The sequence below is a fragment of the Aythya ferina genome (genome assembly GCF_964211825.1).
Source record: "Aythya ferina genome assembly, chromosome: 1".
Taxonomy (NCBI): Eukaryota; Metazoa; Chordata; class Aves; order Anseriformes; family Anatidae; genus Aythya; species Aythya ferina.
The window spans coordinates 88,659,221-88,680,623 of NC_140296.1; the positions used below are offsets into that span (position 1 = coordinate 88,659,221).

Sequence of the window (21,403 nt, forward strand, 5' to 3'; positions counted from 1 at the left end):
AAAACGTAAAAAGGAGCGGGACACAGCATCGCAACCCACTATCAACTGAAACCATTAAGCACAAAGGCGGCGGCAACATAAAGCAGGAAAAACACTGTATATTCTGTATATTTCTTTTCCCTCGCCCCCTCAGCCCCCTGAGGGCAACATGGCGGCACCCCCGCCCCTAACCCGCTGGGCACCAAGCCCCCCCCGGCCACGCTCTTGGGGGCGGGGCTTCCCATTGACCACGCCCCCTCCTCCTCCGCCCGGGCCGGGTGGTGGAGGGCCCCCCCTCCCTCCCCGTGGCGCATGCGCCGTGCGGCCGCCGCCGTGCGGCGGGGAGCCGGGGGGCAGCGGCAGCGCTGGGGCGGCGGCGGCTCCGCGCCTGCCTCGGGCGGTGAGTGCGGGGCGGCGGGGAGCGGGCAGGGGAGGGGATGGAAGGGGATGGGATGGGGGAGAACTGCCCAGGGAGAGCGTAAAGGTAAAGGAGTGTGCTTTCTGGGCAGCCTGGGAGGGAGGCAGCGTGACCTCCCGATCTGCTCTCCGAATGCTGTGCAAACCAGTGTTCATTGCCCTGCTTCGGGTATTGAATTATAAAATCCTCCTGTGGCTGTGTCCATTGCCGCGTTAACACCTCAGCGCTTGGTAAATGCACACCCTTCTTCCTTGTCTAGGTGGAGTTTTGTATAGTTACCATCCCGGTGCTCCTGTGTGGAGAAGGTGGGTGAAGCTGCACAGATTGATCCAGGAGCACCCGGGAGCTGCGTGTTTTCATGGCTTCGAGTTCCCCACCGTGGTTTGTGTTAAGTGCACAGATTCAAATAAGTTGAATGGCTGGGCTAAGCCTGTGCTGCTTTCACAAGTCAAACACTCCGATTTTGAGAAAGACATCTTTAAAATGCTGTTTGAGCATGGGCACTAACTATGCGCATTTTAAAGTGACTTCTGTCAAGTCCCGAAGGAGCTCTGAGGCCAAAGCAGGGACTGAATATGCTTCAGTACTGTGTTAGCTTATTTTAGGCCATATTGTTGTGAAACGCTTGTTTGCCCTGTTGTTTTACAGCAGCTCCTTTCCTTTTTCCTGTTCTTTTCCCACGTGCTGCCCTGTGTACCTCTGTGGTCTCCTTCCCTTCTAATAGCATAACTGTTCCATATTCATCTGCTGAGGTGGATCAGAGGATTAATCCTGCTGGGGAGAAAAAGTCTGACTTGCTTTTGACCCTGGATCATATCCCTTACCCAGCAGCTCCTATAAAAAACTGGGCGGGCGAGGGAGCAACAGGACATGCAGTTGGTACCATTCAGTATGAGTACTGGGGGGAAAAAAAAAAAAAGCCATTTTGCCTATCCACTCCCCTCGTCTGTTAATCTCATTAATCTCACTTGTTCTGTATCTTTTGTGTGATTGATTTTCTCCAGCTCCTTATTGGCAAAAAAATATATATATTTTTTTTTTTGTGTGTGATCCTGTTAAGGTCTTTTGCTTTCAGGTTCTCAGTTCGATTCTGAACTTCTCTGCTGCTTTCCCTTGCCCTTTCATAAACTCCTATCAACTGTGTTTCAAGAGTGCTGTCTTTGTCTGGCTCATGTCACTAGTTTCTATTTATCTTCAGCCTCCAAAAACAGGCTGATTTCCCCCCCGTCTCTTCCCACGTCCCTTGCTTCCTCTCCCATTCGACATTATAAACAAAAGTACTTGCAGTGCACAGTAGAAAATAATACAGAACTGGTAAGGGAGTGGATTAAATGACCTCATGTCTGTTCTGCTGCCAGCTATTTTTGTCTGAGTTCAGATGTCAGTAACTATTTGACCTCTTGAAATCTAATCTGACAATACCCAGGCTTTTCCTTGTTTACCTTTGTTCTATTTACTGAGTCCCGTTCAGTAAAATGTGAGACTCATTTGTAAAGTCTGAAATAAGCTTATACCATTCTCTTTTTGCCATTAGTTTTGATGGTACTAATTATCAAGTGACTTGTGCTTTAACCATGGTTGCTGAATATCATTATTAAAATAGCTACATTTCAAAAGCAAAGCCTATCCGCAAACAGTGTTAAAGAAATTGCATGCTAACCACCTAAAATCACACCCTGTGTTTTGGCTTACTAGTCATGTATTTGTTGAAAGCTGATACATACGTGTTTCAGGCTGGGGCTCACTTTTAAAGACGTTTTTTAAAGATTTTTTTTTTACTTTGGGTAAAAGTTACACACCTTTTCAGAAATACATTTGTAAAAACTGACAAGAAACATTTCTACAACCCAGCTCCATTATGTTGGAATTTAGGGCAAAGACTCCTAAAACAATACAGTGGCAAATGAAATGTTGTCTGTTCTCAAACTAAGAGTGCCTCCTTGTGTAATTTTTTTCTGAGTAGATGTTCTAGAAGCTTGAGATCACTCAAAACTTATTCATTGCACTGTGCTGTGTACCTGCTCAGTGGAGGGTTTCTTTTAAAGCATTTGAACCAACCTTCTCACGTTGCTTCTGAAACAACTGTTGAAAGTTGGCATCTCATGTTTTATGATTATCCACTCAACATACTTCTGTTTTTTCAGCATAGCGGTCAGTCTGCTCCAATAAGATTACTCCAACAGTGGTCAGGTTAAGTAATACTAAAACACGGAGGGAAGACATGTGAAAGGTAATATTGGAATAGGTTAGCATAGTTCGTTTTCTTGCCTGAAACTGCAGAACTTCTGTTTTTTCACAGAACTGTAGATTATATGAGATGTTTTTTGTTTACAGCAAGACATTATCTGCTATTGTTGTAATTCTGGATATTCCTGTTCCTTTGAGCTCTTTGTTTCCCTATAGTGTCATAATAAATTCCATGAATCAATTTCAAGGATCAGTTTACACCAATTCCTCCTTAAATCCCTGTCTCTAAATTAACTGCCTAGTGTGTAATATCTGTTACGATTAGCCATATTTCTAAGTGTTTACTACTCAACATGGAAGAATTATTCCTTTTGGGCTCAAAAAGCATGAATTTGTTAGCTCAATGGGTTTTTTGTTAGGTGGTTTATAGGAATGCTGCCAGACAGGGACATTCATCAGACGTGAACTTCTGCACCTGCCTGTGCCTTCAAGTTTATCGGTGTGCTATTTACTGACCTTGTGTGTATTTTTCAGCTCTTATTTGTAGAGTCTTACTCTCCAAGATATTTGCTAAAGCTGGGAGTGGAGAAGCACCTTCCTGGTTGTTCTTTTTTCCCTTGTCCCCCTTCTCACTGCTGAGGGAAAGAGGTCTCAGCAGCAGTATCATTAGCAAGCTCTTCCCCATCTTCCTATAGATTTGTCCTGCAGCAGCTGAAATTAGCACAGCCCTTGACATTTTCTTTCAGTACGGCTGAGCAGTCTGAGTATCAGCAGTGAAACGGACTCACTTTGCTATTTTCTGTTTGCTGCTGGTGCTTATCAGGGCCGTGGGCAGCAGCAACATAAAGGCATGGCTTAGGCTGGAGAACCGAGTGTGTGGCTTTGTAAGCGGCTTAACAGATCTGAGTGTGTCCTGCTGCTTGAAGACAAGAGTTCTTGCTTTTTCCTTCCATCCCTGTGAGGTTTTGCGTTTTGACCACCTCCCCAGTAGTAGTCCCAGTAGTGTGCAGTCAGCTGGACCAGGGAGCTGATTTGCTTTAAAACAGAAAGTCAAAGTGACTTGTGGGCTCACACACACACAGAAGGATTTCCACTGGGCTAGCTCTGGCCAGCTGGCCACAGGGCCACCAGCCAAACCCTGTGGTGTTGGCTCGAGGGAGGGAGCAGGCTGTTGTGGGGGGGACCACCTGCCTGGACAGCAGCTTCAGCTGGGATTGATGTATGTGGACTCTTAGCAAAGCATCGGTGTTTCAGTAACTTTCTCTGCTGACATCCTGAGAGAGCAGCAGCAAGCTGCACAGAGGGGAAGGCACAAGGAGGATCTTTAAGAGGGGCAAGGACCTGGTGAATAGGTCTGGGGGAGCAAAGTCCAAGTGAGGAGCAAGGTGAACACACTCATCCTTAATGGAAAAGCCCCTTATGCCAAGCTATAAAGACATGACCAGCTACAAGCTTGCCACATCTGTGTTGTCTTGGATAAAATGAAGTGTCAAAGCAATTTCGCTATGGCTGGTCTTCAGGAACTCTTGGCAAAGGTTTGAGATTTCTGGGCAGGTGAAATGATCTGCACAGAAATACAAAAAGTGGAGATGCAGCTGCTGGTGGGCAGAAAGCCTATGAATGTTCTCCAATGGCTCCTGCAGTGTATTTCTTATGTAAATGTACACAACAGAATTAACCAAATTTAAAAAAAAATATCAGTGATCTATTTGTGTGCATTAGAAGACTCCTCTCCCACATTCTCTAGGTGCTGGGGTACAGCTTGTAGGGGTGGGCAGAGCATCTCCCACTGCCACCTTTTAAATCTTTCAGGAACAAATGTTAGATGTGTAGGTGCTGGTAGGGGACCTTTCTGTTGCAATAAAGTTTTCAACAATTAACTATTGTAACTTTGTGTGTTCTCAGCATAACTAAGTTATATCATATCTTCAAATATGCTTAATTTTGCACATTAATTTGGCATGTCAGTGTTTAAGTGACTTCAACATTTTTCTTGCCCTAAATCTTTTAAAACCGATTTTTAAAGCCAAAATCGTTCAGAATTGGTTTTGTTCTGTACTTTTGCATGCTTCCTACTCATAAGCAGAATGTGTAATGTACTGAATCACTTTCTAAGAAGTAGGAAATTATCAATAGATTTATTGTTCTAGTTCTGGGAGGTGCTCTAGTGTTTCCACGGTGCTGGAAAATATCAGAAATACTTTGTGTGTATGCTGTGTTACTGGTGGTTTTGTGACTACTGGAACTCATGTGGCTTTTTTTTCTATGGATTTATGCCATGTGGTTGATCGATGATAGGCTGTGATTTAAAGCTTTACTGTGGTGTTTATTTCGATGGTAACTTCAAGTCTTTTCTTGAGTTACGATGTTCAAAATGATTCCATCCTCTAGGCTGGTTTGCTTTTTTGGGGAAAACTTTTGTGAATACAGCTGAACTTTTCTACTGTTCTGTATTAGGTGATTGAAAAGGACCAATGGGCTAGAGGACATGAGGAAACCCAGGTAGACACACAGCCCTCTTGCTAAAGGAAAGCAATACAAAAATAGGAAAACTGTGTTCACACCCTTTGAAAAGAAATACTGTTGAAGTATTCCACTTTTGCATTTCTAGCAATTTTTACAGAATTGCAAGTGTTTAAAATGAAAAGTGGTACTTGATTTCAGTCTTTCTAAACCAAATTTAATTTATTATTGAGACTTGAAGGTAACTTGAGGAATGCAAAACTAGTTAACCTATAGGTTGGCTTCAGTGGTAAATGCAGTTTAGGACATGATATTTCTTTTCTGCAGCAGCCTTTGAGTGCAAAGGTATAGAGGAGGGGAGAGGGAGATGGGTGGAAGAGTTGTGAAGCTGCAGCACAGGGCACAGAACTGCATTACCCCCCCCAGTCCTATTAGAGGGGTTGAAGGGGTGGGAGTTATGGGAGAGGAAGTAGTGGTATTAAAATATATATGTGTGTATGTGTAGTGTGGCTTTCTATGTGCTCTTTATGTAATTCCCTAATGGGACGCAAAAATTCATAAAAATTAGTAAAGTAGTTGTGCCTCATTATCTTCTTTTTAGTTACCATATAATTGATAAGATGAAATATCCATTTAGAGCTTTCATATAACTCTTCTGGCACTTCTGTGCAATTTGATTTTTGGTTGACTGGAAAATCCCATTAAAACGTGCTCTGAAATGCCGTCATATGTGCCTTGCTGCAGGGGAAAACAGGCAGGGTGGAAACTTGTATTCAAACATGCTGATGGTGCATAAATATTTGGAAGAGAAGGCTTTGTTTGCACATTTCTCTGTAAAGTGCTGCACTAAGCTAGAGAAATTACTTTGTATTGCTTCTGGATAATTTTTCTAAATTAAATGAGGTGTAAGACATTGGCCTACCAAGTGCTAAACGGAATTTACTTACAGAGCAGAATATCCACCTCACCTTTTCCTCACTGCAGAAAAGCAAAATAAACTTTACGAAGTAGCAGGCTTAGATTTATTACGAAATCATTGTGTGCGCAGCAAAGATGCATGAATTTATCCAGGCATTTTTTGGCTACAAAAATGCACATTCTGATCTCCCTCTCCCTCCCTCCTTTCCTATCTTCCCCCCTTTTACTTCAAAATACCAGGAATTTAGAGGGAAATAAAGTAGCTATTGCTCCTTTCCCTTCACAGCATTGTAACAATTTCAAGAAAAGGTTTGGGGAGTCGAGGATAATATTTTTCAAATGTACAGAATCATCAGGTCTTTTTTTTTTCCTCCATCTGCAAAAATAAGGCTTGAATATTGGATACAGACTGATACAGTTGGAGGCCGAATTTTGTACAGCCAGCCTGCGTTATTGGAAAATCTGGAAAGATATTATTTGTGACATTTGGGTCATGGTTTTGCTTTTTAAGATGTGTTGGAGAAAAAATATAAGAATTTCCAAGTAGGAAAAAAAAGTACATATTTATTTAGCAATGGTCATTTGACCTTTTCTGAATGGCCAAGCACCATATGTGCAATGAAATTACAGTCTTGTGAACAGGCTCTGCCCAGGTGCTGTTGCTTGACCCTTCTCTGATTTTTGTATCCCAAATAAAATGTGGCTTTCCTTCATATCCCACAGGTGGGCAATACCAGACAAATACCAAGTGACGCCTCGCCAGATCTTTGCTCTTTACAACAACCCTGATGTATCCTGCAGTGCTAGCAGCTTTATTATTGGCCGTGAAAAATATGTTTAAATGTCACTTGCGGGGGGAAGGAGAAGAAAGTATTTTGCCTTTCCTGGAGAGGCACAATCTGAAGTAAACATAATTTTTTCGCCTCTCCTCCCTAACCTATAAATGCTTTGAAAAGGCTTTATAAAACCAGCAGGGTTATAATGTACTTTCTGCTTACCTTGAATGTGTCAATTTGGCAGGGAGTGGTGGGATCCAGAGTCTGGGAAAACTGTAGATAGTGGAGGGCAGGAACCGCTGAAGAGACCACTTGCCACTTATCAGCTTGATTTTTATGTGCAGGTATTTACTTCCCTGGTCCTAACCCAGCCATAAACCATTTTGGAGAGGAATGGAGAAGAGTTACTCATTCCTTGCTGGGCACCAGATCACTTCCCTTCTTTTATAGCCAGATAGTTACCAGTAGAAGTATATATGGTGCCTCTGAAGATGTAATAATACCTGCTTTCTTTGAAAAACCTTTTAATATCTGAAGGCTGGCTGGCTCCTGAACCTTAGGAAAGGGTTGAAACACTTGGAAGCTGTCTGGCCATAAACTACGTAAGATCCTAAACTAGGTATTAATAACTTGGAGCTTGCTGGAAGCTAAATGCTTAGCTGTTTTAGCATCCTTTTTAGGAACTGGATCAACCCAAACATCAGCCTGGCGTTGTGTGTTGTGCCAGGAGCTGTGGGTGAGATGCCACGGGAGGTGTCTTACAGCAGAGCATGGGCAGAGCGATCCTTCTCTTGGTGTTTTGCTGGACTATCAGTTGATGAGGATCTTCCTGGGTTGGAGCATACAGCTGGAGATTGTGTGTTGCAGAAGTTGCCAAATCTGTATGCCATTTTTTTTAATTTTTTTTTTTAAGCCATTTCAATGTTTGTCCTCAACACTGCCTTGCAGCAGCAAGTCCCCTAACTTAGGTACTGTGTGAAAATTAAGGTCGTTGTACTTACTTACATCCACATCAGCTCAGGTCAGTGGGTGCCCTCTTGCTTCTCCTATCATGAGAAATAATGGATAGCTGTAATGTAATTACCTGGTCTAGTATGGTCACAAGTGTATAGCCAAAAGACCGATTTGCCCTGACAGGCTGTCTATGTTCTGATTAGATCACCCAAAATGTCTGCCTGCTTTAAAGTGAGTGGTTTGTCATACAGAGATTATTCAAACACAAAGGAGTTTTTCCTTTTTTTTTTTTTCCACCTTTTTTTTTTTTTTTTAAAGCAGCATGTTTTTAATCTGCTCACATCCCAGTTTCTAACTAGAGTTGGGAGCTTTTGACTCCTATCCCTCAGTTTGTTATCTGTAAAGCAGCAGTAGATGGTTTGAACTGCAAAATGGAGGTTGGCTTGTTTGTAATTTACAAAACGTGCAAACGTTTCATTTGCATGAAATCAGGAGCACAGAACAGGAGAGGAAAGTAAAATGAGAGCACGTTCAAAGCTGCTTCTAGTTTAGGAAGGTAATGGGTGAAAACACTCTAAATGAAGCAGTCTGCAGCAATTCTGATATAGGTCGTGTGGTTCTTTTCATGAAAGGAGCTAGCAGCTGCCACTTTAATAGTGTAGAATAAGAATTTATCAATGCATTATTTAAAACTTCAGCTGCCTGTAAATGAAAGGCAGAAGGATCATAATGGAGTTCCCCTGGCTTATTATAAATTGACTGTGTGTGCTTCATTATTATTCTAGAAGCTGTTAACAGATATTGGAGAGAAAGTTACTGAAAGTGCTTATAATGGTCATAAACCAGATTTTAACTTTGTTGTCTGTAATAGTAGGTTTCCACTACATGTGGGGGATGCTTTTTGTCTGCAGTTTTTCAAGGGTGTGGGAGGTGGCTAGGTTATCTCCCTGCTTACCAGGTTAGCGGATTAGCTGTGTCTTTTTTTTCTTCTTCCCCTCTGGTCTTTCTGAGCAAGCACTGGCATTTCGGATTTTTAATTCTTCGATTGGGCCCTGTGGTGTCCTGTGTATTTGCAATGCTGTTTGTTTTTTTTCTTGTAATTAGTTTTAAGTATGTTCAACACATCACTTCAGCTGAATTTGAATAGAGTTTAACGGGTTAACAAGGTTGAATTCTTAAAGCCAGAGCATTGTTTAATTTCCACAGGGAGCATACAGCTTTTGAAGATAAGCGCATAGATGGCTTAAGAAATCTGTTGTACTGTGTTGAGGGATTTTTATTCTTTTCTTATTTTTTGTTACCTTTTTTTTTTTTTTTTTTTTTTTTTTTAGGTTTTTAATATTTTGCCTTTTTTTGTTGTTGTCATTTTGCTTGTTGGTGTGTGTTTGCTTTTTGTTTTTTCTTTTCCCCTACATCTGTAGATAAGCCTGACGTTTTTGGGTGATGTCCTAAAAATGGTGGGTTCTGTCTGGGAGGTGTTACTCATAACTAACACCCCAGCGATTGTTTTCTTTCTTGAAGGAGAGTCTTGTGTTACCTCTATTTTTGACTACTTGTTTGTCAAAGTGATTCTGTAGAAGCGCCATGGGAAGTTCTGCCAGACATTCACTGCTGTCCCGTAACGACCTTTAATTCTTTGCTGATGCATGGTTTATCCAGAGCTTCCTTCCTCAAAGCTTCTTAACTTCTTTGAGTGTAGTCACACGTTACATACACACTGGACATATCTGCAGGAGCGTTTTGGTTCAGATTAAGAGTGTGCTATGGAAGCAAAACTCCCAATTGTCGCCACTTTCCGTGCTTTGGTTTCTCATTGCAGAATCATTTCAAAGCAATCAAACTGAATTACTGTTGGATGAAAGTAAACCCGAAGATGTGCTCTGAGAGCACACCTAATGCAGCCCAACAACCGCACAGTATTCAGCCCAAGGAATCAAGCAGGAGCTACTGCAAAGGAAAATCTTTACCTTTCATATTGTGTTAATATTGGGTCCTCATCACCAACTGTTTTGTCTTTCAGACTTGCCCCTATTGCTCTGCAATCCTTGCATGAGTGTAGGCACTGATAGAGACAAATATAGGGTACGTATAGGTTATTATCCATGTTGCAGATAAGAGTCCATCTATTCAAGTTTTAAATTAGGATAGATAGTATCGAAGTAGCTGACAACTTGAGTTTGATTTGGAAGCCATTACTGAAACAGCAATTAGGTCGTGGAGCACCAGAACTATGATGAAGCTGATTCCCTGTCTGTCACCTTTTGCACTTTTCTATTTCAACAATCTGAGTTCTCTTCCATTCTCTAACGTGTATTTTTGTGACCTGTTTTGTGACTGTTAACCAAAGCACAGTATTCTCGGAGACCTCCCATGTGCTGGTGTGCTATTTACCTATTTTCATCTCTCCAACTTTTTGGACTTGGCAGCTTGCAAAGGTCTGTTCGGTGTGGGGCTGTAAGCTTACTGCCTGCCTACCTCGTGCTGGTGAAAATGGGTCATGATTTGCAGTCGTTGAAGGCACTACATGTATACCTCTTGAAGGGCTTCTAGAAATGGTAAACCCAGACTTATACTTCACTGAGAATATTAGTGGCTTTTCTCTGTTCTTCTTGGTCATCAGTATTCAAGGAAAACTTGTGGGAGCACAGAAGTAGAAATCTCAGTGTCAGATTTGGTTAAAAGGTATTGGGGAAGCAGAAGTTGGAATGGTTAGGTAACACATTATCACTGGTTTTTATTCCATACAAAGTCAGGATAAAAATACATCATACTGTGACGGCTATATTTAATCATGCACCATTCCCACTTTAAAAAAAAAAAGAGAGAGAGAGAAATCAATTATTGCAATGTCAATGTTTAAGTGGGTTATCAAATTAAATACTCCAAATTTGTATTCCCAAAGCAGGGTGGTAATGTCTAACCTAAAGCAACGTTTTTCAATGGCAGTTTCCAGAAAATTAAAGTGTCTGAGCTGCTGCTATGGAGGCTGATGAGAAAGGCATGGGCTCTTGAGCATTTGTGCAGTTTTGGTTTCAATACTGCTGGTTTCGTAAGCATTCAGTTATTTCTCCTAAGAACTGCCCAGATGGTCCCTGTGCAATTCAAAACAATGAAACTAACCAAAGCTCTCCCTTGCCAAAAGGAGAGTGGTGTTACTTCTCTACACAAATGTCCTGCTTGCCAAAATATGTGTACTGGGAAATTGTTCCTGTCTGATTTTGAAGGGCAGGGGAAGGAATAGATGTCTTAACTTAGAGTAATTCCCTTTTTGAACTGTGGGAGCCTGTGAGTAACCAGAGAACAGGCAGCCAGAGCACTATCACAGCTTTAAAGTGACAAAAAATACTGAGCAGAGAATGGGTAATGAAGCTGAGGCAGAAACTTGGACTTCAGCCTCAGCCATCTGAAGCGTTGCCCAGCTGCAGTCATGAGCAGCCCTCTCTCTGTCAAATGCTGCTCTGTGTGAAGAGTTGTACTTGTCGCACTAGTTCTGTGAGCGATGATTTATTCTATTGATTTTAAGACGTAATGGCAGTCTGCTAACTACAAGCGTCTCTTAGTGATTTAGTCTGTGGTTTCGATCCCTGTGTAATGAAAATTAATGTGCTATAATGCTTTGATTGGATAGCATCTATAAAGCTGAAGGGCTTTTTTTCCAGTTCTGTTTCACTCCTACCCTTGTTCTTTGTAGTCTCGGGTGGGGTGAATCTTGTACGTTTGGTAGTAGTTTCCAATGGGTTTTGTCCCTCTTTACTTCCAGCCTGATTCCATGGCAAACCTTGCTGCTCCCATGTACTTAAACTGTGGACTTCCTGCTCAGAGAAAAAGCAATATATTTCTACGGTGTTTGAATCCATATAAATCCTTGTGTTCACTTTTCCTTGAAAAAAAAAAGGTCTTCTAAAAAGACCGTAATGAGTAAAACTGTAGTCTTCGGTAATGCTTTTTTTCCAAGGATGTAAAAGCCAAACATGGTGGAACTGGGATTTTTAGGTAAGCACATCCCACGTTTTGAATACATGGTAGTTCGAAACTTACTGTCTGTCTTCCTGTGTAATTATTTACTGTTTTCGTTTATTCTTCTAAACAGACCTCCCACAGGAGTATTTTACTTGTTTCATTGCACACGATTTAGGGCTGGGGACTAGAAAAGCATTGTTTATGTTTGGACTGAACATCTGATGTTTTACTTAGCAGTGTCCCTTGAATGATTTGCTTTCATAAAATGCTCCAGAAGATCCTAAATATTTATAGTATGAAAAATTTTATAGCTCTGCGTGGCATCTGGTTGTAAACTGTATCCCAGTAGTCTCATTAATTGTACAGGTTACAAAACTAGGCTTAACAACTGTATTCCCTGCTAGGGTTGTATTGCAGAATGGAGAAAAATAAATAAATAGAAATCCACATCCCTACCTGGGTACTGGAGTACACGTTTCTCCCCTGTTGGGAGAAAAGCCTGCTGGTCTTAAGTGTTGGAAGTCCCTGTTAACGCAGCAAGTGAGAAATGGAGTGAGGCAAGATATTGCTGCTGCTTTACGTTAGCCCTGAAGGATCCTTTCCTTCAGGATGTGCTTTGTTCTTGATGTTGTTTTTCTCTGGAATACATGACAGACAGTGAGCAAGAATAGCAAAGGCAAATTAGACTTGTGCCCTCTGTCAGATCCTCTGCCCTTTAATGTTATGTGGTGCACATAAGTTTCAGTCTAACTTGTGGGCAGGAACTGTAGCCAGGAGAAGAGTACCTGCTAGCAGAATGTGGTTATTTTAATAAATGCAACAAAATCTTGCAGAAATATTATCTTGGGCCAACAACTTTTGTTGTTGAAATTAGTTACCCAAATTTATGGGATATGCTGCATTGCTAGCATATGACAACCACCTTGGGAAAAGTTTATAAAAATATTCTATGATTCGTGCTCATACATAGTGTGTACAAAGTGTGAACACTACAGCATTGAGGAAAAATACTTAGGTTAGTTATGGGAAAAAATGTCAGCTTAGTTTGTTGCTTCAATGTTAGCATCATAAACTGTCATGCAGAATGCTTCTCAGTGAGATGCAACAGCCCTTTGGTGATAAGCACAGTAGTGTAGTGCTGGTAAATAGCACAGGCTTCGATACATCTCCTTTGCTGTCTCATATGGGCTGTATACCTCATTTTATTTCCCATTGAGTCTTTATATTTTCTATCAGAGGTGGGTGATTCATCGTTTTTTTGTTTTGTTTTGTATTTTTTACCATTATACTGATGGTCAAGCATGTGCTCAGAAAGGATCCCCTGTTGAACAGTCGCTGGTCAGATATGTCAGCTTGCTGCTGAACTTAATGCTCAGCTGTAGCACTACCCATGCCGTCTACTGTATGACTGACTCTTGGATGAAGAGTGTTTCCTGAAATAACAAGCATTAGTGTCACTAGTAAGATATTATCTGTGGCTACTTTGTTCTTGCATTGGTGTGCGTCTGTGTATATATAAATATATATAGAAAACATTGCTCTGACACCATAGGACCATCCTAGCCTTCAGTGAGGCTCTTGAAGACTAAAAAGCAGGAAACTAAATTTAAGAAGATGTCTGGAGGAGCAAGTGAGTCAATAGCAGGTCAAGATGTTCCTGTAGTGTTGCCAACCCTCTTCAGTTTTATTAGCTGGTTTATGAAGGGGAAAAAAAAAAAAAAAAAAAAAGAAAAAGATTAATGTACTTGTCTGCATTCAAACCCTTTTTCCAAACAATCTTTGAAGTATTTAGTCAATTTGAACCAAAACTGTTGGGGATAGAGGACTGAAATATTAATAATCTCTTTCCCTTTGGGGGAAGGGATGATGAAGTAGAGGGCAAAGACCCAAGAAGTTCTTCTGCAGTGGGAAAATCTGTTGGGTGAGCTGAAGTTTTCTGTCCTGCCTGTGTAGCAGCAGGGCAATCAGTGCCTGGGTCCCAAATCAGCCTCTTGCCCAGCAGGTGATGGGATGGAGGAAACTGACTGTGAGTTGTGGGAGCTGAGGGAGAGCAGGAGGCTGGGAAACAAAGAGGTTTGGATAGATACAGAGAGGGGCAAGGGAAGGCAGGGGAGCATAAAAAAGAATGATGCACATTTGGAGGAAAATTGATATAATTAGTTTGAGGGATCTCTAAATACTGTAATTGCCGTATAAATCTAATGTAGACTGCTGAAGGGAAGCTTTTGCACCACGGTGACTGGAAAGATGGATGTGATGTCTCCTGGAGAAGGGTGCACTGCTTCCTTCTGTAATGAAGGAAGGGTGAGAAGAGCTGTAACTTTTGTGTTTTGCTGCCAACTGAGCAAAGCTTCATTTTATCACTAGTTCATAATATACTAGCATCAATTTCCAATGAAGAAAAAAGGTATTTTTTTTCTCTTTTACATGCTTCCCATAGTTTTGCAATCTCTGTATGTCAGTAGTCTGATTTTCATTCCCAAATAGTCCGATGTACTAAGCTCCTTATGTACACGATGCACATAAATGCAAAGGCAGCACTGCACACCTAGACAATATAAGACTCAGCTCCTGGTGGAAAACTTCCCTTAGCAGGGAAGAGGGACACCAGGGCCCACATTTTCACCAAACCTCCCTGTAGGCAGAGCCATCTGGTTGTGACTCAGTGCGTGTGGATAGGGAGGTATCTTCTGTATTTTCTTAAGGGCTAATGTTGAAATCCACCCTCAAATTATTTGTGATAAGGCTGAAATGTTAAAGACTAACCAAAATTTAATAAAATAAAAAGAAGTTCCTGTTAGAGGGAAGAAGCTTGGCAAGATTCACTTCACATTCTGCGTTACAGCTGCTGAGCTGAGGGTGCGTGGTGGTCTTGCTCATGGGTCTTGCTCCTCTATTGCTCTTAATGCTGTTTGAGGAGCTGTTGCAAGGAAGCTGCCTGAAACTGGAGGATAATAAATGGGGAAAGTAACTCACGTTGTTTCAGACAAAACAAACAGTTACCAGTAAACAGATTTTTTGTGACCTGTTTGTTACTAAAAGTTTGGCAATTTCTTCAACACAAATATTTGGGTGGTAAAGATGGGACTAACCAGAAAGCTGTGCTAATCTCAGTTTTATTGAACAAGCAAGCGTCAAAGATGTGTTTGTCTTTGCACAGAGCAGTCTGCTAAGAAAAAGTAAGGCTAATGGAGGAGACTGTATATGTCCTGAAAAAAATTGTAAGCCCTCTGCTTCTGTTACCCTACCATACTTAGTAATGATATACTAAACATGGTGGTGAGACTTCAGTGCTTTAATCTTCACTATTTATTTGCATTTATTTACCTTCACAGGGACTTGATGAGCTTGCTTTAAAATCAGTCTACTCCTCTGTCTCACATTTCCTATGGTCCCAGTCCTACAGTTCTGTTAGCAGACTGGGATGTTTTTGTTGAGCTCCATTCACTTCAGCAGCATTTCTCACAAGTATTGCAGCCTTCTCTTGCTAGACAAATTAGTGTTGGCAGGGCTGTGCTGGAAGCCTTAACTTTCCCTCTTTATTACAGCAGCTACAGCCAACATTTGTACACTATTAACACTTTTTTATGGAGATGTTTGTCTATGAGGTTTTGGTTTTAAGGAGATTGTGGGCAGGAGTATGGGATGATATGTTGATGTGTAACTTGGTCTCTGAAGTAGAACTAATGCTAATCTTTAAGAGTTGGTAATGTATTAGTAAAAAAACCTTTAACCTTTAACTTTAATGTGGTGTTCTACCAGCCTGGTTAGACAGCTGCACCTTTCCAGTCCTTTGCTGAAAGCTTTCATTTTCATAACTTTTCTCATACTAATGAAGACTCCAGGAAACTGAAAACAGTCTGTCAGCTAGCTATTGCAGCCTTCAGGTGTGGCTCCTGTTGGCTCTCTGCCTGGTGGGTACAAAGAGCTTCAGGCCTTTTCTTGCCTGAGTGCATCTTTTGTCTGTTCTCCTTCCAAGATGAGGTATAATGTACATGTAAGTTCTTGTAGGCCAGGCTGGGATCCTTACATGTATGGCAAGATCCTTTGCCAAATTGCAGGTCTTGTGCTACCCTCGAACTTAATGCAGGCATCCCGTTTTAATCACTAGCCTCTGAATTTGCATGTGTTCATTCTGATCTCAAAAATCTGATCCATAGACTGGAGGTAATGAGCTGACATGATGTTCTCTGCAGAGTGAATTTGCATCTTAGATAAGATACAAGTAGTTTAACCTTTTAAGTTGATTTGGGTAAAACAGAGGTTGCAGATTATTTTAAAATTATATATACATATTTCAGACAAGTATCTTTGTCTATTCTAAATATGAAATGCTTTGAAAAAGGTTGAAGCATTCACCCTTTCTCAAGAGCCATCATTTGTTGGATAGTACTCTTATACTACCAAGGCTAATATGTATGCAGGAGTGATACAACTCAAAATGGGATAAATCTTTACCACAGGGTTTCCAATGCTATGATGCATTTCTCTCGATTCCCATATATTATTATAAACTTTTCCCAGTACATCATGATTCACAAACTCAACAGGATGTTTCCTCTTTCGTTTTCAGATTTGATATTTGCAAGTTTTGTGCCTTGACAGTAATCATCATGGATAGTGGTAAGTTTAACTTTGATATGAATGTGTACTCTTTACTTTTGCTTGTGAAGCTTTGAAGCATTCCCCATGAAGCATTCCCCCTGAATTTTCTTCCACTCAAAATCCAAATCAATTTGCACAAAAATTGTTCTGTGCTATTGAACTGATTTTGGTATTACATATGATAGAGCTGTTTGTCCAAACTAAACTGAATTGGAATTGTACTACTGTTCTGACATATATATGTGGACCATAATAATGAGTATCACAAACTCATTCGTGGACTTTTGAAACCTGGCTGCAGAGCAGAGACTGCAGAGCTGATTTTCCAGCCTTGCATGCTAAGCTTGTTTCAATAACTAGGTTCTCACAGCAGAAGCTTTCTAAGTAGATGATCAAAATGTTTTTTCTTTGCTCTCCCTTGTGCAAACCAAATAGTTTTAAGATCACCTACAGAAAGACTCACATTTATCAGTAGCTGCAGCTTTTTATTTAAAGTGCTTACTTCTAGTATTTGCTAGAGGTTTTAATCTGCTTGGGTGTTGGTAAAGAGTCAGAAAAGAGGAGTGTCAACAGCAGCCTCAATAGAGCTGGCTTTGGTGTCCACAATGCCCTTGGCTTTGCTTCTGCAGCATTTCTGTGTATCAGGATACTTTTCCCACACTGCAGCTCCCTATTTCTCTGTCGCTACAGACCTGAAGCCAATTTTCTTTGTGATAGCTTCAGCTGGCAGGCTGAGACATGTTTATCCTCACTCATGCCCTTGCCTGACTCTTCTTGATTCTGGTTGACCTTCACCTTGCTAGAATATCTATTTGCTGTGTGAATAGAAAACCACAGGTTTTCCTGAGAACTTAAAATAAATTGATCAGACTACATTACTCTCTCCAAAAATGATGTCAAATGAAGACTTTGGAAAGGTTTTTTTTTGTAGCTTTCTGATACATAAGAGCTTGCTAAAAAAACAAGTATTAGTTACACACAGCACTGAGTGCAAGCATGTTTGAGAAATAAACGTATTCCAATGCATTATATTTGGTAGTTGTATACCTTCATCTATATTCTATAAAAATATGAGGAGGAAGAAGAGATTTTAGATTGTTTCTGTGTCTATCTTAATACCAAAATCATTATTTTGATTTTTTTCCTTTATCTGAATTTGTAAGCTAATCTCCTTGACAAAGTGAAAAAGTAAGTTTAATTGTACTTCTTTTATTCTTGCCACTCCATTCTTCCCTAATCATTTTCAGCTTTGTAGTAACAGCTGCAGTGAATTCAGCTATGTTATAGCTTGGTTAGGTGGACAATCCAACCCAAAAAGTGTTTTGTTTTGTTTTTTACACCCTCCTCTGTAATTATAACAGAATGTCTCCATGATGACAGTCATAGAATACTAACAAGTCAACATGATCTCTGCAATATGGTGCCATTATCTCTCTTCATAGGATTCATCAGGCAATGAGTGATTCTTATTAAATCACTGCATTTCAATCAGTATCTCCATTAAGAGTGCTTTGATCAGTGCATGTTTTTGTTTCCTTGCAGCCTTGGTATTGACTTCTCAATAAGGATTTAAAGTCATAAGGGGTATGCAGAGCTTTAAAGATGTCAGATCAAAACAAATGAACGACTTTATACTTCATTCTTTCCAGTATGGCAGGGTCAAAAGCCATTCCTGGTCTGGACTAATCACAGAGCGTTATTTAGCAGATACATTCAGGGTTAACATGGTGTGGGGTTTATTATCCTCAGTGGGCTTTTTCTTCCTTTTGAGATATGCATTTTCTATGCTGTATTGTGAGAGGAGACTTTCTGAATGTGAATTGCTAAACAAAAAAGGTGAATTTTCTTCCATATTGACCATTCTTGAATATTGAATTGTTTTAGTGCTTTGCTGTTCTTTGTCAATGCATTCTGCAGGAGAAATTTATGCTTTGCTGGTTTTTTGGATATTTTTTTTTTTTTTTGGAAAACTAAACTATTACGTAGAAACTTATGACAATCTGTAGTGAATGCAGTATTTCATAGTATACCAGCTTTTAAATCTTCACTGTGTTTGTTTCTTTGAGAAATTGGAAAGTGCATGTAAAAACAAAGATTTTTTTTTTTTTCCTGGGAGCCAGAAGTTTCAAAACAGGATGTTGTCAGCTACCTGTATGTTTTCTCTATTTCTTTTCCCTCTGCATCCAGTGCAAAGCTATCGTAGTTCTTCTGTTTTCTATTTTCAAAATGGATTCCATGTGTGAAATGAAGTTCCCTATGTTTTATCCTCTGAAGGAAGGGAAACTGTTGATTTACAGTGCATTATCTACTCTTCAGTGACACTACTTTTAAGAGAGTTTTGGCTGTAGCTTGTTCTACTTCATGAATGCCCACAAGAGTTGGTGAGAAGTGGGTAGAGCATGGGCAGTTCATCCATATACATGGTTGCATGCTGGCTTCCTGATGTAGCCAAATCCTCCTTCTCATCACTCTTCGTGATTGCTGAGGCATGTGGAAAGCAAGCTGGTTCTTCAGGCCTAGAGGGGAGTCAGGAGGACTGTGTGGGAGATAGAAAGAAGCTATCTTTTTCTTTTTTTTTTTTTTTTTTTCCCTTTGGAGATACTTTTAAAAATTAATTTGTGTTGTTCATACTATGTACTTACACAGGAAGAGATGCTCTTGCATTCGTCTGTGATGCTATCAGAAACCAAAATTGCAGTAGGAGCAGTCGCAGAGTTTTATGCACTGAATCTCTGGCAGCATTATGAATAATGCAATTTGTGTGGTGCATGCACATGTATTCAACTGAAAGCATAGGAATGACTGGTATATTGCAGTTTAATCTTCAAATATTTAATCTTTTTCAAAAGGAAGATGACTGCCTAATGACTTATAACAAAGTACACACATCACAGAGACTTAACAGAATAAAATTAACGTGAAGTGGGTGAGCCTAACTGTGGTAATATCTTCATTGCTGAAAAATGCTACCACATCTAAGTTATAAGAAAGGGAAAGTATAGTGACCTTTCTTTGTAGACTTGAGGCAAATCCTATTTTTGTATTCAAATTAGATGATTAAGGAAAAAAGTAGCAAACTGATTCTTAGAAAGTCATAGATAAATCATTGTTTAAACCACTTAGTTTTTGTTCTTCTGCAGACAGTGAGAGTTTGTCTTGTTAGCATACTGGAGGTCCCAGGCTAGCTGTGAATGAACCAGTGAAGAAATGGTAGCATAGGTCAGGAAGGCAGTATGGGTGGGTTAGTATGGACGTGCGTTAAATAACAATGCCCTATTGCTAGCAGCGAGAGGCCAAGAGCGGTGTTGAGTTGGCATGACCTTTATGCTTCCTGACCTGAAATACCTGGAAAATTTCTGCACTGTTCACTGCAGATACGACTTCTGAGTAAATCAGTCTACTCAATTTTGCTATGTGCAAAATCAGTGCAATATTCAGTTGCTGTGTGTTCCTGTAGAAGTCATTTGGTCAGGGAGTTTGACAGAAAAATTGATTTTTTCCCTCAAGGAAAGGATCAGAAGATTACTTCCAGCTCTCTTCTTTGAACAGAAAACTAAGGAAAGCAAAGAATACCTTTGTCATAACTGTGATTGTCTTTTGGGGTTATTTGACTTGATTCATCAAATAAAGTGGATTTTCTGTATGATTTAAGAAAATAGACTACTTCTACATCCCCAAAAGAGTTGCTATTTCTTGGCTGACATTTCTGGAGTGAAGGCAGCAAGTCTGCTTCAAAGTTGCTTAAGAAAACAGATGGAATTAAACTTTGATAAAGGCAGCTGTTCTGGTGTGTATGACTAGGTAATATTCAGAAATATTTATGTCATCAAAAACTTCTGAGTATTCTGGCTGTGATACCCTCAGGCAGTTGCAGATATCTTTTTTAATGTTCGCAAGCAGGTTTTGTTTGTTCTGTGTCATCTTAGTTTAAGAAATTACTTGAGCTGAGCATATGCCTGTCTGTTCTGAGCACTCTTCTCAGGCACAGGCTTCAGTCTTGTTTAAGCCTACATGAACATGATGTAGAACTGGGGTCCATCACGTTTATGAAGTAGCAATAACTACTGAAATTGTAGTCTCAAATGCTCATAATAGTGAACGAACCTTTTATCATGTTAAATAAAGGGGAAGACTTCGGGGAAAAAAAAAGATTTTAGTTTCTCAGACGTGTTTTCTTTGAGTAGTTTTGCTATGAGGTTTTGGGTATCTATTTCAGTAGTGACCTTTCTTGTCTTTCCTCTTATTCAGTGTTCTTAGCAGAGAACAAAGCCAATTCTGTGTTAAAAAGATATCCAAGAGCCAACAAATTTTTGGAAGAATTAAAGCAAGGTGATATAGAACATGAATGCAGAGAAGAAATCTGTACCTATGAAGAAGCAAGAGAAGCTTTTGAAAATGAAGAAAAGACGGTATGTTTTGATGTATATTTGTAGATGGGTGGGGTGTTTTGATATTAATTTTGGGGTGTGCTGAATATTTGTATGCTTTCTAACATTCCTCTAGATCTGTTTTTTCCTTTTGACATTGTTCTTTAAGCAAATAAGGCCTACAGGGGAGATGGCTAGACTCCACAGCAATAAATTTCAAATCTTTCATCCAAATTAAACTGAATTTGAAAGCAACAGAATTCTCAAAGATAATTATGCTCTTAAAAAAATGTGAAAATTGGCAGCTGAGAAGAAAAGGAACATGAATAAATACCCCCACTTGAGGAAATGTGGACAAAACTGTCATTATGTAGTTTGGCAGCACTACTTAGCGAAATAGCATGTGTACTGGTTTTCGTATCACCACGCTCTTAAGTCTGACCTACATATCACGGATGCTGTTGCGTTGCTTGGATGAAATGATGGCTTTGGGACTATTACAGGGAATATATAGAAGCAGAGGTCACAAGTGTTCACTTACCTTGCCCCTTAACTCATTTATGGAATATGTTCACATGAAATGAGCACACAAATCAAAAAGTGTTCCATTTTAAAAAGACTTTTATATCCCATGTGCAAGTGTAGCTGGACAAAGTGTGCAGTGGCCAGATTATTCAGTCTGAAAAATAAGAAAAGATAAATGTCCTTCTTAAAAGGTAACTTCGTGGGGACTGCTAGCGTTAGGTCAGAGGTTGGACTCAATGATCTTGAGGTCT

General features: G+C 40.2%; 1 protein-coding gene across 1 annotated transcript in view; it reads left to right on the forward strand.

The window, feature by feature from the left end:
- Positions 1-300: 300 nt before the first annotated feature.
- The window catches only part of PRRG1 (proline rich and Gla domain 1), a 31,941-nt gene continuing 10,838 nt past the window's right edge, over positions 301-21,403 (forward strand). Inside the window, exons 1-3 of the mRNA XM_084521379.1 lie at positions 301-379; positions 16,229-16,278; positions 20,509-20,669. Of these exons, the coding sequence (XP_084377505.1) occupies positions 16,269-16,278; positions 20,509-20,669 (171 nt within the window). The 5' untranslated portion in view covers positions 301-379; positions 16,229-16,268. The remainder of the gene's footprint in view (positions 380-16,228; positions 16,279-20,508; positions 20,670-21,403) is intronic.